Source organism: Notothenia coriiceps, unplaced genomic scaffold (assembly GCF_000735185.1).
Source record: "Notothenia coriiceps isolate Sejong01 unplaced genomic scaffold, NC01 NC01_scaffold00003340, whole genome shotgun sequence".
Classification (NCBI taxonomy): domain Eukaryota; kingdom Metazoa; phylum Chordata; class Actinopteri; order Perciformes; family Nototheniidae; genus Notothenia; species Notothenia coriiceps.
In genome coordinates this window covers 172670-190663 of record NW_011336041.1, presented here as the reverse complement: position 1 = coordinate 190663, position 17994 = coordinate 172670, and the positions used below count along the sequence as shown (strand labels likewise).

The 17994-nt window shown below is 39.5% G+C and overlaps 1 protein-coding gene across 1 annotated transcript in view; it reads left to right on the top strand.

Moving 5' to 3' along the window:
* dock1 (dedicator of cytokinesis 1) overlaps positions 1 to 17994 on the top strand; it is a 180613-nt gene that overhangs the window by 127849 nt on the left and 34770 nt on the right. Inside the window, exons 30-31 of the mRNA XM_010766495.1 lie at positions 12874 to 12952; positions 13754 to 13854. Of these exons, the coding sequence (XP_010764797.1) occupies positions 12874 to 12952; positions 13754 to 13854 (180 nt within the window). The remainder of the gene's footprint in view (positions 1 to 12873; positions 12953 to 13753; positions 13855 to 17994) is intronic.

The window sequence follows — 17994 nt, the reverse complement described above, 5'->3', positions numbered from 1 at the left end:
GGTACTCGAGACAAACAGGACGACAAATCAAACTCTATCAGACCTCCTGTAGGTACGAAAGTACGTCGGCTCAACTACTCTCTGACTCCCCCTTGACCCCTCCTACCTCACGACGAGGCGCTGCTCCGGAAGGTCGGTGACTTCATCCTCGAGGTTGACGGCTGCTCCATCTCCCCATCTCCTGAAGCCCGCAACCTGGGTGTCATCCTCGACTCCACCCTTTCCTTCCACTCCTGCGGCAAGTCTGTGACCAAATCAGCCTTTTTCCATCTAAGGAACATTGCCAGATTCCGACCGTCACTCTCGGAATCGGTTGCAGAAACCCTAGTCCATGCGTTTGTCGCCTCCCACTTGGACTACTGCAATGGTGTCCTGTTTGGGGTTCCCAACAAAACCCTGGACAGGCTCCTGTATGTTCAAAACTGTGATGCTAGGTACTCACACATACAAAGCCGTGGCAGCACATCACTCCCACCCTCATCCACCTCCACTGGCTGCCGGTCAAGTCCTGCATAACATACAAAATCCTCCTCCTTACCTACAAGTCCCTCCATGCCCATGCCCTCCAGTACCTATCGGACATCCTTTACCCACATGCCCCACCCTGGAACCTGCGGTCTTCAGACTCTGGCCTGCTTACCAAACCCCGCACCAAATTGCGAACCTTCGGGGACAGAGCCTTCAGTGTGGCAGCCCCCACCCTCTGGAACGCTCTCCCTGCGGAGATTCACAACATCCCCACGCTTGACGCCTTCAAAAGGGCCTTTGGCCCCTAATCTATTTGTTGTTTTGTCTGTCTGACTGGTTGTCTAACTGCTTTTTTTGTTCAGTTTGTTTTGCCCCTGTTCTTCTTTGTAAAGTGACCTTGGGTCTCATGAAAGGCGCTATATAAATCCAAGCTATTATTATTATTATTAATTTAGGAAACTCCTTAGTGGAACTATGAGCAAGGAACTGGTTGGGCTGACCCCGTTGCTAGGTACAGTATGACACATTCTTTTATACATTTGCAATTGGTTTGATTTATTTTTTAAGGGGTGATAACGGGCATAAAATGGACAATAAAATCCATCAACCTGCTCATAGAACATAGTCTCTAAAACGTGGTGAAATTATAAATGCTATTTTTAGATAATGAACATATCAGTTAAATCAAATGAAAGCCGTAATGAAAGTAGCTTACAAAATATAATGAGGGAAATAGCTCACCTTTTATTAATATATGTGATTGCTAGCCATTATAATGTATGAGTAGTGTTGCTTGGCATTTCAATCTAAAAACCAACAAACCCTGTTATTTTTTTCCATTTGCAATATATATATATATATATATATATATATATATATACTATATATATTAGCTAATAATGATATATATATGTATAGAACAGATATATAATATTAGTGTTGTCATCAATTTAGATGTTATTGTGCTGGGTGTGAGTTGTGAGCAAAAATCTAATGAGATTGGAATTTCCCTACAGGCTAATCTGTAATGTTTCATTAGCGCTCTGTCAATTAGCGTTTAGAGAATATTTCAGTTTTAGCCTTTGGGTTCAACAAAAAACCCTCATAAATCTATAAATAAATCCTAAATTCCATCCCTCTGAGCAACTCTTTGGACTAGAAGGCTTTATAAATACTGCCCTCTCTGTGTTTGGAGTTGGTGGGTTGCGCCTAGTCGGGCTACAGGGAGCTGACCAATCAGGGCAGACTCAGCAACATCCACCAACAATATCAATGTCAATAGCTTTTTGGAGAATATATAATTTTTTTCTCAAGACTTCTTTAGTGTTTGTAATATTGTCACATTTGTATTTGAGCTCTGGTATCAGTAATCAATAAGGAAATATGTGTTTGAGGTTTACATGCTGTTCATTTGTGTTATCAATGTGTAGATTCAGACTTATCTGCCTTCTATTTAAATATTGTTCAGAGAAAACTTTGTGCCGAAAACCGGACGGGGGGATAAACTCCTTGGAAACTAATTTCATGCCAAGGACTCTCACGGGCTCAACTTCTGGCTCAGATGGTATTAAACAAATGTTGGTGATGGGTGACGTATAATGGCTTGGGAAAAACCAGTGCAAACCCCGATTACTTGTATTAGAAGTCGGTCAAAACTGACGTCAGCACCTGCTTTTTAAAGTGTTAAAGCATCTATTAGATATAAAACGTAATGAACTAGATCTCACACAAGAGTTTTACAAAAAGATCTCACTAGAGTCACTAAAATGCTTAATAATCTGTGTAAAATGTACATTGCCTCTTCATTTTGTAACTCAATGTTAGCAATTATGTAAATATTGTATAACGGGTTGCCAGAAAGTGGAATCTTTTTTTTTTTAATATCCAAGTTGTTATAGATAATGACCAAACCAGTGGCATGAAACCCATGATATTTGAGTCAATGGGATGAATAAGCATATTAGGGTTTTGAGGAGGACTGATACTGCTAAACACGGTTAAAATGCAAGCTGCAATAAACCATAGGGAGGGGTTTTGTATCTGTTTCTACAGAGCTATTTAATTGGATTGTGAGGACTAAAATACACAATAACTCAATCACTTTTTTTCCTGTAATTTCTGTTCTTTGCTTGATTTGCTGCCTCTATAACCCCATTACTGTCATATTATGGTTGTGCAAGGCTCAATCCCAGTGTGACTTCCAAGTTTCTAATAGATTAAAGCTTGAGTTCATTCTTATCTTAAATGAGTAATCTGTAACTGATTCATAATAAACATTTCTCATGTACCTTGTGAACAGTTCCATCACATATTTGAAATTGTTTTCGAAAGCTGATGATTTGCATTTTGGTCTATATTGTAGTACATTTATGCAGAGAGAAAGAAGCAATGATGTAACTGCCTGCTGTTTGTCATATCGTTTTTACTTGGTTTATAGAGTTATTTTGCAAAATATGGGCAGGCCATTTGAAGCACCTGGAAACATTCTTAGTTGCATTGCAATTTTAGTGGCTGGGAGTGTAACAATTCAGTGTTATAAGTACTAAATAAAACAACAAAAAGGGGAAAACAGCACAGGGAAGATAGTCTGTAACTGCAGACTGTCAGCCCCATTGCATGCTGTCAACATCATGATGTGACCCTGCATGTTTGCACACAAATGTATGGATAAAAACAATGTTCAGTCAGTGTGTGTGAATAAACAACGTGGAGCAAAGATGGGAAGGCAGGTAAATGAGAAAAGGAGGAGCCAATTGCTTGATAGAATTTTTTTTTAAATGGGTAAAAGAAGAACATCTAATCTATTTCTGTCTCTACAAACCTTTTACAGATTACAAGCAGACTCTGTGGGCAACGGATGGGATAAGATTTTCCAAAGCTGGTTTCACGCTGTAAGTCTGGATAGTGTTGGCTAATCACGTTTTAACAAGCTTTGGTTTTGTGCAGATCTGTGTGGAAAGCATAATAGGCAAAATGCATGTTTGAAATGCAATCTCAGAACCCCTTGGCTGTAGTCTGAAGACAATTCAGCTTTTTATTAACTTAAAGATGTGCCTGTAAACTGGTTGCATGTTAACCAATCTAGTCAAAGGCGTGGTTGTCTCTTAACTCACCTCCGTTCTTGCCTCTCAAGTTGCAGATTGTTCCTGTATTTGTTCCTGTTTCCTTAGTTATTGAAGTGCAATTGACTGTCTCAGTGTTAGAAGTGTTGTGAATGTCTTGGCTGTTGTTCACATGCCAGTTGACAGGAAGTGTATTGATGACAACACTTCTTTGAGAGAACATTATATAAGTTGTTTACGGCCTTTATAAAGTGATAATCTGTTTACATTTAAATATCAGGCTGTCTTTGTAAGACATGCTGCATTTTACAATTGTAAATGCATTATCAGGAAGCTAAATAAACTGTATGACGTATTTTCAGGTACGGATCAATCAGAATCTATCTAAATATCATGCTGCTTTTTCATTCAGATTATTTATGATCTTTCTTGAGTAACACAAATTAGACTGAATATATTCATGTGCAGCCTCCACTAGATCTTTGACAGTTTGTTTATGACCATAATGGCACATCAAAATGACTGGGAAATTATAGGTTGTCATAGCAATCACGCTGATTTAAGGCAGCACACTCTGAACAATTCTGTTAAAACCTTTTTGCACAATATGAATGTCATTCAAAGAGCAGTAAAGCAAGAAGGGCGTGCAGGCTTGGGCGGCCATAGATGACTCAAGAAACAAATCCCGAATGTAATTAGCTTTTAAGCCGTCTAACATGCTTTTTTCCATGCCGGCAGCCTTCACTTCCTGACAGGTGTGATTAGCAATACATTATAAACTGTAGATATGCCCCCACAGTTTGGACTAAATGCAGGCAAATTTAGAATTTGACATTACAAGAGCTTTGTTCGGATGGATTTGTCTTAAAGCCTCTCTTTGATTCAGAGTAATATTGGCTGGATTTGTGACATCAAAGTTATAGTTAATTTTACTGAAATGCCATTACTGTAAAAAAAACATCTTGCATATCTCTGCTGGCTGAATCTTGTCCTGCTTGTCAGTAAAGCCATTACGTGCAGTAATGTAATGACACAAATGGATATTTGCCCCCAGATGAAGTACAAATATGTCAGCCCTGGCTCTGTTCCATGGTATCACTTCACCACAAAATGTTACCTTGAGATAAAGGCCTGAAACCGTGGCATTAAAATGAGAAATCAATCAACAGCTCTGACAAATATAATTGCCTCTTCTTGGCAGAGGAGCCGTCATTGCTTCGATCCTAAATCACAACACAATGATCAATCATCTATATGAGCTGCAGGACAAGTCTCTGGCCAGAAGTGTCAGCCTGAATTCCAAAAAAAGGAGCAATAGGGGAGGCTTTGACATTCTCAGGGAGAATACATATGTATTGAAATGCATACTCTTCCATTTACCTCAATCAGCAACAAGTTAAAAAAAAGCTGAGCTACAGAGGCACAGGTGTGATATAACCTTGGAAACTATAAACATGCAAATCAAAGACAATAGAGCTCATACTAACCATGCTGTTAGAAGACGTTTCATGTCACTCACAAATAGGAACAAAATCATTTTCATAATTTGGCTCACAACAAATGTGTAGTGATTTGGATTCCTCACACAGGGATTGGAAAGATGGTCCCCTACAGAAGAAATCTTGGGATTAGAATTCCCGTTTGTATTCTGCCAAAACCCACAACACGTACACAACCACACAACAAATATTGTTACCTTTTGTGTTTCGACATACTACAACAACACTGTCCGATCTTTCGACAAATTATCCTCCTTTAATTAAAATGTTACACACAGAAACAGGGAAGCTTTCTGAATGCATCTGACCTCTGAAGGTGGAAAATTGCCCAACTGACATACAAACTCTGAGGTTTCGTTTCATGGTCTCATGATCACCGCCAAGCTGTCTCACAATATCCTCTCTATTTTCTGTATTTAATACACATTGTTAATATCTCTTAAAATGTCCAGAATTAAAACCCAAGCTTATGAAAATCCAATCTAATAGTAATTTTTTCCAAAATGCAGTGGTTAAATAGTCTTCCATAAGTATAATGGCAAAACCAATGGCAAAATGTTAAAGGTAAAGTTATGAATGGTCGACGCACCAACATTGATGTGATTCTGGCTAAAAACAGACATGACTTCCTATGTCTGAATAATGCATGTGAGATATCTCCCATAAGCACATATGACTTGTTTTCGGTTAAAAGAAAAGATGAACCCATCTTGATTTTCTATTCAGGCCAGTGTCTGCCCAGTTTTTGATATTGCGGCTGCAGTTTTGTGGGGTCAAGAGAGTTGCCCTCAAGAGTACAGCAATTCATTAGTTGACCATCCATATTTCCTGGTGTGCATAAATATGGATTAGTTTCAAGAGGTTGGAGAAATAACGTGAGAGTCCTGTAAGATTATTTTCAAGGTTGCTACTGCCGGGCTAAAGATTTCATACAGATGATAATACAGGTTTTAAAGTTAATATTTTTAAGGGGAAAAATAACCCAATATGCCATGAAATTGGAAAAGTATGATGCTAAAGACATTTTATAAGGCAAAATGGCTTATTACAAGTTTTCATCGTTGTGCATACCACAATTAGATAATTGAGTACAAATACAATTGAGAGAGACTTTCACGGTTTGGTTAACTAACAGTGACTAAGCAAATGATTTTATTGCCTTTTGACAATATTAATTTGGGCTGTATTGCTTCGGCTGAATTAGATTTAATTTAGCTCTGTGATGACAGTAACCCGTATTTCTATAAGACAATTGTCAGTGTGCTTATAGTCACATTTAGTGACAATTGAATCTCCAGAGACTCCTGCTTAATGGTGTGGAGTCTCGCTTCTGTTTTATCATGATGTAGCACAGACATATTCTCACTGAATTGTTGAATATCACAAGACTAAAGGGAGCCTGTAGACAATTCACAGTATCAGCCAGGAACTCTCATTAATTCTTCATCTTATTGGACTCAAAGTCACTTTGCAGTCAGATTTGATTTGTTAAAGAGGTTCAGTGACATTAGGATATGTAGGTCCAACTATCACGCGTTGCATTAAATTATATTGAAACTAATTATATTGTTGGAAAAGAATGAGAGATGTCAGGTTCTTCGGGGAGCAACATTAATTATAAGGCCTGTCACTGTAGGTAATTGGTGATGATGAGCTGCTTCTCCGTAGCTTGTGATAAAAACCCAGCCCTGATTTACATGCACCCAGCGTATAACATAGCCAACAACATCGGTCCACACAATGAGGTTCTATTTTTCCTAACCAAATGTTTACTAAATAATCTCCTTAGGTATACTAAAGGTGGAACCATTAAACAGACTTTGTTTTATTTTGCAGCAAAAAGCTGCTCTTTACTACAAAACATTCACAGGTGCTGTTTTTCTAAAGCACCTGACGCCCACTTCTATGCTGCAGGCTTTCTCGCATCTCCTAAGGATGGCTCTGAGCAGTTGAAGCAGTCATGTGTTACTGATCCTGGTTTTTAGCACAAAAATGCTGTCAGAAATCACTGAAACAATCCACCAAAGAGATGAGTGGGAGGTCAGACCCAAACCATACTGAGGAGATCAGGAGAATTCATGTTTTATGAAGCCATGCCCTCAAGAAAAACATGCTAATGGAGGGTAAGTGAAGTAAGTCACTGCAAATCTTTTTCAGCTTAAAGTGTATTGGGACCACATTTGTGTTCACTTGTAATAGATTGAATGAGAGTTCACCACTGGACCCTAAGGCCAAGCCAAAAAACTAGAAAAATAGTCAAATCTAAGTAAAATATGCAGCACACATCAGGTGCAGGCCACTTGGTGGAATTTGGAGGAATCAATAAACATAAATTGTCAGATGGGTTTCAAGGTAGGTTAGGGGCTGCTTTTCAAGTCATGGTCAAACGCATTGGTTTGATCCCCTGATTTGTTAAAGAAGTCCTGTCCTCAACCATGATGTACTTTGGCAAATGGCTTAACGACATACATATTAAATACAAGGTTTGGTTAAAAACTAGAATAAAGCTAGAGCCAGGCATGATTACGTTTGAGTCATGTAGACACCTACCTATCCAACTAAAAACCTTGACGCTATATATTTACAAAAATCACAAATCTCATTCCTTTTCCCCCCTGTGTGAGTGATATATTATCACATCAGATTGTTAAGTTATAGGACCCTGTGTATTTGGAAGGTGGCTACTAAATAAGCAAACCAACACCACACACATGGGATTTTTTTGGACAGGATGGAATACCGCTGGTGATTTCCAAGAGATCAAAACATGTTGGGACATAGTTTGCAGACCTGGACTAGCCATGAGCATTAACCTATGATGAACACATTGTCTGCTTGAAGTTTGTGATATGCTGTTCATTTGATACCTTGGTCCATGTACCAGGCAGCACAACAACAAAAAAAGGCTATTCTTGACATCGAAATGATTACACATTACTACAGAACTCAGGTTAAAGCATCCATACCTGTTTTTTTATTATTTGCAGCTATTTCTTATCGAATATGTTTTAATCAAAGATCATAATATAAATACATTTTCATGCTTTTATGTTTAATTCCATATATACATTTAGCTATGCTTATAAATCAGGTGTTGGCATAGCTTTATAAAGACTAATATCTTACCTCTCAGAGAATCTCAGCTTTCAATCCTATCAAGTTCCAGTTTAACTCCAGCTTACATCCCTCAGACACATCTGATCTGCCTGATATCAGATCATAATTGACAGGACTGTCTATTCTCTGCAAATGGTCAGAGGTTGGCGGCTAATAAAGCAGCATTGTATCTCGGAGCCAATTCCAATAACAATCTGCTGGATGAAACCAACTGTGTAGAGTCATAGTTAAGATTTTATCATAACTAAATCCTAAATGATGCTTAGTTTTTCTGTGATAGCTGTAGCCATTACAGTCAATGTTGTTGTAAGACATCCTGCGGGCTCTATACAACATTTTAAAGGATGGGGGGAAAAGTGATGTTTTCCTTGGGCATTACTAATGTTTTTCGGATTCTCTGTAAGTTAGTAATAAAGCAATACTAGTTTCCCTTTAAATAATTCGTAAAATAAAGCTGTCTCTCATATTTGGAACCATTATGCTATGTGGAGTTAGTTTTTCCTTTTATAGCTTGGGCTTTATTGCCAGAACCCAGAGAATGCCCAATCCATCACTAAGTCCTGTGTGGTTGCTTGTATTCTCAGGATAATTAGATTGAGGGACGGAGTGGCTTGTAGTCATTAACAAAAGTATATGATTTATTTAAAATGGATCTGTAGTGACTTTCCCTTGGCTTTTTTATAATAGCACTAATGGCTCTTTCTGATAGTAAGCCTCTTAATACGCCATGCAAGCACTTTATTTAGTTCGAGCCTAATTAACTGTATTAAACTTTTAAAAATGTTAAGCTCCTCATGTTCTGCTGTGAGAGAAAACAGTAAAGTATCATTTACCTGTATTCAAAATGTTGGCATCCGCCCTTTTTATTCTCTGCTATAAACTAAAACTAAAAGAGCATTTATTTAATCTCCTCTATACACATATCATGTATACCTGATGTCTGCAATTTTAAGCTGTATTGATAGAAATATATTTCATGTCACTCTAATTGATAAAAACAATAATTATATTAATGAAAGGACCCTATTCCCAAGACTTAACCATTATATACTAGGTTGTTGAATCAATCTCCTCTCCACTCTCAACAGGCCAGTGCACTAATTGATCCAATGCTTGTTAGAGAGTGTGTTAACTCAACCAAGCTTCAGTGCAGCTCTCAGATAACATGGAATAGGAATGCACAAGTGACTTCCACCAAGAACCACTGCCTCTCTAGAATAAAAAGTAAAAATCCAAGTCGATATCAATATTCCTAGTTGAGATGGCTGTAGACAATGATTTGATCCCACATAAGTTATTCCTTATCCCTATGGTTTATGTTCATCCTTTCTTTAAGATAGTACTACTTTCAGCAGTTCCTTTTATTGTGTGTCCTGATATATTCCCATGAGGCACTTTTCGGCTTCATTAATACTTCTAAGACTGTCTTTCAAACTCACTTTAGCTCGTTAGAATACTGCATTTGAGCAGCTCCATCAATTCATCCAGAAAGAACATGGTGTCTTTCTTGAGAGCCTTGCCTTTGGATCAGCTGCTTGCATTACTTGTACTTTCTTCTTAAATTTAAGAATCATTATATTAACTTTCAAGGAAGTTAAACCTGGGTGCTTTCTTGATGAGGTTGAGTGGTGTCAGGAAAGTCCGTTTGTGATTCATATGTACTTTTTCACTTTTGGACAAGTAAATCAGCCTAAAATCGGTTTCTTTTAATATTCTTTCCCTGATAGATATTGCATTAAGCTTTACATGATTTCACCAAAGTCATAATTTGAACACAAAACACTGTGTTTATGCTCATATGCACGTTGATATTTTGTGCCTCTGCTATGACATGTCTCCATGCTTTAACGTTCAAAAAAGTCTTTATTTTCTCATACGGCCTGTGCTGCAGCACCTCTTTTCACCCTCTGTCTGAAACCAGAGCCCAGTCTGCTCTGATTGGTTAGCTGTCGGCTCTGTTATAATTGGTCAACCACTAGTTGTCCCACCACTTAGCCTCATGTGTTGGAGCTCTAGCCGATGGAAGAGCGAGATGTCACTATGTTAATAAAGTAAATAAGGCGTTAAATGGAGGCGATCCAGGCAGGGGGAGAGAGTTTGGGAGAGAAACTCGGACCCGACTGTTGTGTCGTCTCACATCTCCTGCGTCTTGGCCAAAAAGTTGCACTGGAACACACCGCAAAGACTTCAGCCGACGGCCAAGTAGCACATACGCACTGTGCATACGTGAGTGGCAAGAACTCTCCTCACCAGTAAGGATGGGTATCGTTTGAAATGTATCGATTCCGATTCCGGTTCTGCTTATCGATTTCGGTTCTTATCGATTCCCCTTTTAGATTCCAAAATTGTAAAAGAAAGAGGTCAAACGTTTAGATAACAAAAATATTTTTATTCTTTTAAGCTTTTTACAAATAAAAAATATACATGCAATACAAATGTATTGCACAATAGCTGTGCTTTATTTTAACTGAGCTATGCCTGTGGCAAGCTATTAACTTGCCACAGGCATTACACTGTGCCTTGTCTTTTTCTTTTTTAGTGTAGTGGAGCCTCACTTTAGAGCGTTTACCGCGATCCATCTTTGGTGTTATGAAGTGACTGAGCCTGTGAACTGTCTACGAGAGGGCGGGGGAGCCTCGCTGCGGGGCAACTGTAGACCCCAACCCTACCGCTCATGAAACCTTGATGCAATCCACTTACAGTAAATGGCATAAAAACAGACCTTGTTTCACCTTGCCATTTTTATCGCTGTATCTTCGTTTACTGACTTTGGCAGTCATGTGTTGCAGTTTGAATATTGATTAGTATTTGTGTGGTTTTGTTCACATTATTTTAACCTTTTAAGCCCGGCGGGGGCTGCCGGAAACTGTGTCTCAGGGCTTCTTAACATTTAACAACCTATTAATGTGTCATACCCACTTAACGGGAAGAAACTCAGCTAACTGACAATATCAAATGAAAGCTGAGATTCCGCAGATTCTAGAGGTATAAGTATCATCACTGTGCTCCCAGAACTGGCAAAACCAGACAACACACAACGTAGCTTTACGGAGCCAAAACGGCCAATATGTCTTACCTTTGCTGTTTTCTGATCAAAAGTTGTGTTCAATGGCATTAAAACGCATACAAATGCTGCTGAAGGTTAATCCAATGTGTCTGTGTCACTTTGAAATGATTACTGATAATCCATCATAAAATTGTTGTCAAAACTGAGATTTCATATAGAGTGTTTGAGAGCTACAATCCAGCTTCCGGTTTTTGGCATTCTGGCTGCGCATCACTCATTCACCAATGGGTAATCTTTAGATGGATTTAGAAACTTCCCTTTCGATTCTATTGGCTCTAACGGTTCAAAAAAGGTGTCAATCATCAAAATCGACCGATGGGTTCCAGAGATACAGTATGGCTAATACACCCAAATGACCCCAGAAGTGTTTTTTCTTTTGCTATCCTCTCTAAAAAGGTCAAATGTCACTTGTTTTGCATCAATCTTAATACAGGGTACTTATTATATGTTATTGTTTGGATTCCTAAAGCTTTTATTCTACTATCCCATCATTCAAGGGTGGTTTTCACTATAAGTAATGTTATAATTTTTTTAGATGGACACTATAATTTAAAATGTTTATTGATTCTGACTTTTCTACATCAAACTCACAGGTTTTTCATTGCTTTGAGAAAAAAGATTATTAATTTACCCCTTTTTAAAAGTGAAGATATAGTCATTTGTTCTGGGAATGTCATTTTCTAGCCTGAGACCTGGAAAACAGGCTCAGGGTTAACAGGTTAAGTTGCAACTATAATTAAGTCACCATAAGAACCTGGAGGGTTACTTTACATAAAGTTGGGTTATCCCATCTGCTTTGCTAGATTTTTTCCCCCCCACACTCATGATAAGGCTTATTTTTTCTCTCCGCAAGTACTTCATACATTGTTGTATTGCTGTATCTGCCAGGGAATGAAGTTAAATTGCAGATGGGCCTCTGACTTTGTAAGCAGCAATCATAATTCCCCTCTAAAAGCTTCATGCCACTTAAGTTATTAACATTTCATTCTGAAACATTGGAGTGGATTAACCCATCAGACAGTGTTCTCATTAACTACTCATAGCATCTTTTTCAGGAGTGCTTCGAGCCCCTTATCTACCTCACTATGTGCAAGAGAAAGACTGAACCTGTTCTTCACCTCTGTTCTGTTTTTAGGGCGAACATTATTTTTGTCTGATTCCAACTTTAAAAGTATTCTACCAATTTATTCATTCATATTTGGCAATTCTGTATACAATGTAAAAGTAGTGTTTATGCTTTGTGAAGGAAGAAATGCCACTTAGATAGACTCTTGACATCAAGGGTTCCCATCCAAAGTCAGACATTTCCCCCAACTCACCCAAGTTAGTCTTTTTTTAAATACAATTTCCATTATTTATTTCTTGAAGTCCACTTCAAGTTCAAATCATATTGCTTCATGATTTTTTGCTATTGTAACTATTTGAAAAATGTTGTTACTGTATATGACATTTTCTTGTGTAAATTGCTGTCTGCATGGGGTGGGAATATGACTCTGGGGGATACTTGCGACTTGAGTAGGCAAAGCACAGTCTGAATGTGACTTGTCAGACCATGTAATTACAAACAACAGAATGTAAATAATTATATATTAAGGTGGTGAAAGAAAAGCGTGTTTCATCAGAAGGACAAAATCCAAAGTGTTTCTTCTTGTTTTTCCAGAGTGTTCCTGCGGGCCATTAATCAGTATGCAGAAGTGCTGAACAAGAAATTTCTGGATCAGACCAACTTTGAGCTACAGGTAAGAGCTGAACCAGTACATTTTTTCTTTTTTATTGTAACACACCTCGACAGTCCTCCCTCCCACCTGAAGAAGGATGTTCTTTTAGTAATTTGAATGGCATTTTACTGAGGGTTTTCAGATCCGGCATTGTTGGAACTTCTGAATAGAGGGGCAAAAGAAAAAGAAAATCTGAATAAACATGGTGGAGAGGGAACATCAATTACTCTGTAATGGTCGGCAATTTGATGTTCAGTTCAGAATATTTTAACCTGCTGCTCCCAGCTTGGAACAAGTTTTTGTGCTTGCTTTTTAAATGTCTGACACATGGAAGCAAATTAATGTTATTGCCGACAAGATTGCAGTTAAAACCTGAATCCATTGTATTACCGGTGTTTTAGTGTGACTTAGAGCAGTTGGAGCTCTCTATGATTTATTAATAAAGTGTTGTGTTTTTTCTTCCCTGCCCAAAGGTGCATACAATGTATCCTGATATAATCACATAGCATAGCAAAGTATGGCCATTTGTTTTGCAATTGTACCTGAATGTAGTATTTTGGCTTATGGGTATACTCATTAGGAAGACTGAGAACTATATACTGTATATAAAGACTCGTTTTTTGAGCATGAACTGACTACTTGCTGTGAAAAAAAGCTTCCCGACACAAAAGTACCCCAACACATCTAAACCTTCTGATTTAATGGAGCGAAATAGCCCTCCAGCCCACATATTGACTTTGGGAATGAATCATATTGCTGTAAAACTGCTTTTTTAAATGTTTTTTATTCACCTCACTTTCTGTCTTTTTTTATGTGGGTCAGCTGTGGAACAACTACTTTCACCTGGCTGTAGCCTTCCTTACCCAGGAGTCATTGCAGCTGGAGAACTTCTCAAGTGACAAAAGAGCAAAGATCTTCCAGAAGTGAGTACAAGTTCTAGCTCAATCCACAGGGTCTCCTCATCGCACACTGACACGGCCCGAGCTCCCTCAGCAGCATGAACAGGCTTTATATAATTCATCACACCAAAGCTCATGGGAAACCCGCCGTAGCGTGGCTCCAGTGGAGGCTGCTCTAGTTGCTTGCCCTTCTGAACAAAGCCTCGACGTAACTGAAGGGGTTACACAGAGCACACTTTGTACTCAAATCCAAGGTATAAAAGTTTGGAATCCCCTCGTGAAATATAGGAAACAAGTCTTTGCTTCCTCCTTAAAACTGCTCCTAAGCACTTTGTATTTGTTTCCCTAACAGATAAAGGGGAGAACATTTAAATATCAGAGGGAACCGAGTTTTCGAAATGTCGAAAACATTTGAAATCCACAAAGTTTAAATATTTGATAGGCTTTCAAATCTGCTCCAGAGGCTTCATTCAGTTATAAATACAGACATTGGTTTTGTTTCCCGCTCATCCACTGTCTCTGCCTCCAAAAGCCATTCATCTGCATTAGTGTTTTTCATAGAGACTGGTAATGCAGCCAAACGTGTAAATGCTTTCTGGGCAAACGTAGAGCATATTGGCTCTAATCTTCATTTGGAGGAGCTTTTGTCACTAAAGCATTCATCACACTGGCCCGAGCCCGAGCCCGAGGCTGCTCGTTGGTCAGTGCTTTATTATCGGACCTGATAAGCTCCCCCACAAACTGCCAAACACTGCCAACAAGACATTCCCAGCCACCCCCACCCTGCCTTACTCCACTTGTCAGCGTTCCCTGAAAGAAACAGCTATTTCATTCTAATACACAAGAACTGCCATTCCTGGTGTAAGCAGAGCAAAAGGCCTGCTCTCTGCCATTGCTATTTCCAGACTATTTATTTAACTTCCAAATATGTCATTTAAATACAACCAGAGCAACCAAAATATCTCTATACAGGGTTTTTCTTTCTAGCTCTACCCGCCCACTCTCCTGCTTTGTCTGTGTCTCTCTCCCTCTCCTCCTACAGCTCACCTTCTCCCTCTTACCTCTCCGTCTCTTCACCCTGTCTCTCTGTGTGCTGACGCATGAACTGTCAGTCTTGCCTGCAATACCAATTATTGTGCCTTGCTTGGGAGCAGAGAACAGAGGGGTGAAATCAGAGTTGTGTCGAGCATGGCTCTTTAGCATCGGCTTTTCTCGCACCTGACTTGCAGTGATGTTTGCGACGTCCTGGCGATCCTCGTTTCCCTCTCAAGTTAAGGTCAGGGTACTGACAGCATGCTAACATGTTTTTCAGACATGCACAGTACTGCAAGGCCTGGACATACAGATACATACGTCTGCTTGTAGCTGTTAGGGATGCTTTGATACTGACCAAAAACACAAAATCTGACTTCAAAAAATGAATGTTGCTGTCCAATCAAAAAGCCTGCAAACAAATCTGTGCTGGAAAAAAATGAAAAAAGGCAGTATTGCATAACTGGGTTGTGTAAGGGAATGAGACTACCAGTAATTGGCCCATTTGCCCCAACTTAAAGCACCTGGCCTGATTAAGTCCTTTTCTTTGTTTCCAGATGTCAGCATGTATTCAACTTGGATGAACACATTGTTATTTATTCAGTCCAAAATCAACACACAAAATAAGTTCACATTTTTATAAGCCTGAAATTATTCTTTATTCATGTAGGAGTACTCCGACCAGATCCTGACATACACATAGAGAGAGCTGTAGAAAATGAGCATGCAGTAATGTCATTGTCATGTTATTCACAATTGTTTTCTGAGGAGAGACACTGTCATATTGTCAGGTTTTGTGAATTTACTTTGCTTCAGGCTTTGATCACGTCATTTGTTTCAACACGGCTTGTCAATCACTTGTGTGTTTTATTCTTTCTTGCCCTGTATTCTGTTCCCACCATCTCATTCCTCCATGTCCATTTCCTCACAGTGTTGCTCTCTGCTCAGCAGTGGCAGTGGAGAGCCCCAGAGCCACTCCCTGCTCACCGCTGACCCTCTATCTATCCTCACTCTGTTATTCTTAGCCCACCTCTTTGAGAGCTATCCGACCCGTAGCTGACAGCGATGTGTTGTAAGTCCTGACAGCCGACAGTCACTGCTGTCTGTCCCCCTGCCTACAGGAGTGTGACAGAGCAGCATCCTGCATCTGCTGCAGCTCAGAGGAGGACATGATGCCTCTTCCTGAGCAAGCATCTGTGCACCTATATGTATAGAAAACGCAAGCTAGGAGAAAAACGAAATATGCAGATGTGTGCTGGAATGATTAATAAGACACACACGAGTTGCAAAGTGTGGATGAGAGGCAAAAACGTTGAAAGATGTAATACATAATGCATGCAGCGTTATAGTCATTTATAGAGGCGGGCAAATCATTTAATACTCTATCATCTTGCCAATACTCTGCTTAGAGATCAATCCTTTGGCCTCACTCTCCCCTCTGACAACTAAATGTGGTAAAGTGTTTTGACCCGCCAGGCTACAAAGAGTCGACGCAGCTTCTTCGTTAAAGATTCGTTCAGTCCTTTCGGTCAAAATACATTAGGATGTCTTTGAAAGATATTGGCAATACAATCAATTTGGTTTCAGAATTCCAGTGGGGCTGCAGGGTGCAAGGGAAGGTCACACTGTGTGGAAGAGGCTTTAATTAGAGAGCAGGAGAGTTATCCAGCTTCAAACTCTTATCTTTTTACTTCTCTCCAATGTCATGCCAAGGTGTCATGCCATCAGTGTGTTAGAAGGAGACAGAGGTGCCACCATGGCTCCATCAGTCACTCAGCGTGAGAGTCTAATGTGAGGCAGGTCTGGTTCTTGGTACGGGCCAAATGTGCAGCCGCCTGCAGCGCCACCAGCTGGAGAGGAAGTGAGACTAGAGGAAAGAGTTATTGATGACACATTTCACTTTAAATGTCGCACAAAGACTTGCCAGATGGTTGATTTATTGTGTTGCCGATGCATTGCGATAAAAGTCTGCACTGTTGTATTGGTGCCCACTATATCATTAAGAGGTGTTTGCAGGTGTGTTTATGACTTACCACAGTTACCAAGTTATCACACTTTGTTTTTATAACACCTTTGAAACAAATCAAACACACTTGAAGTGCCTTACAAGCAATGGACAGAAATGTTGTTGTTTAATGTACGGACATCTCAATAAAATAGAAATAACGAACTGTTAAATGTTGCTGATTGCAATATACAGTACAAATAAATAATAAAGATGACAATAGAATAAGGAGTTCAAATATCATCTAAAACCAGTTATCTAGCTTGAATACAAGGTTGTAAGGTTGTTTTGACCAAATACAAATCATTTCCATATTAACCAACATTATCACGTGATCTGTAAGTGTATGCTGGGTACCGTCTGACTTTTTCAGCCTAATTGATGTTTACAGATATTAAAGGACAGTGGGTACCAAGGCATAGCAGTTAGGATAGATCCCATAGACCTTGCCTGCATCTTGTATTTTAACACCATGAGCATGTCTTGGTTGAGCGTAAAGACTTTGAAAGTTTGGCACTGTTTCAGAACTATAATCACAATATGCCTTTCAGTGCAGTTATTCCCCATAGTGAGCAAGCAGTGAAAACACATTTGATTACAGCATGCATTGGTGCGGCAAAAGCTTTCTACACCAGGCCAGTAGAAATATGAGTAAAACAGTCAGAAACGGCTCTCTGAGGACTGTTATCTCCATTGTGTCCTCCATTTTCTTGATCTTAAAACAATTTCAGGCTTGAACCTACTCTCTTTTCTTATCCATTGTCAAATCGCTTTTCAAAGAGCTAAATCCATTACTGTGGTTGATCCTTCTCGCAGAACTGCTCTCACTGTCTGCCTCCTTGCCTACTGTTTCCACTCCATCATTCACTGTCTGTTTTTCCCTCCCTGTCCTCTCCACTTCACTGTTTGTCCTCTCCGTGACCCGGGCCTGTGTGGCAGCAGGGAGAGGGCCCCAAGCTGCCGTGAAGATTGGTTCATGACCTAGACATGGCAGAGCTGATCAGCTTATAAGCCCTCATTCACAAACGCTAGACAAAAAGTCAAAGCCTGAGCCATCCAGCTTCTGTTGCAAACCATTGTTTTATATAAGGGCTCTTGAAGCCCAGAGTCGACCTCGAAAAAGACCT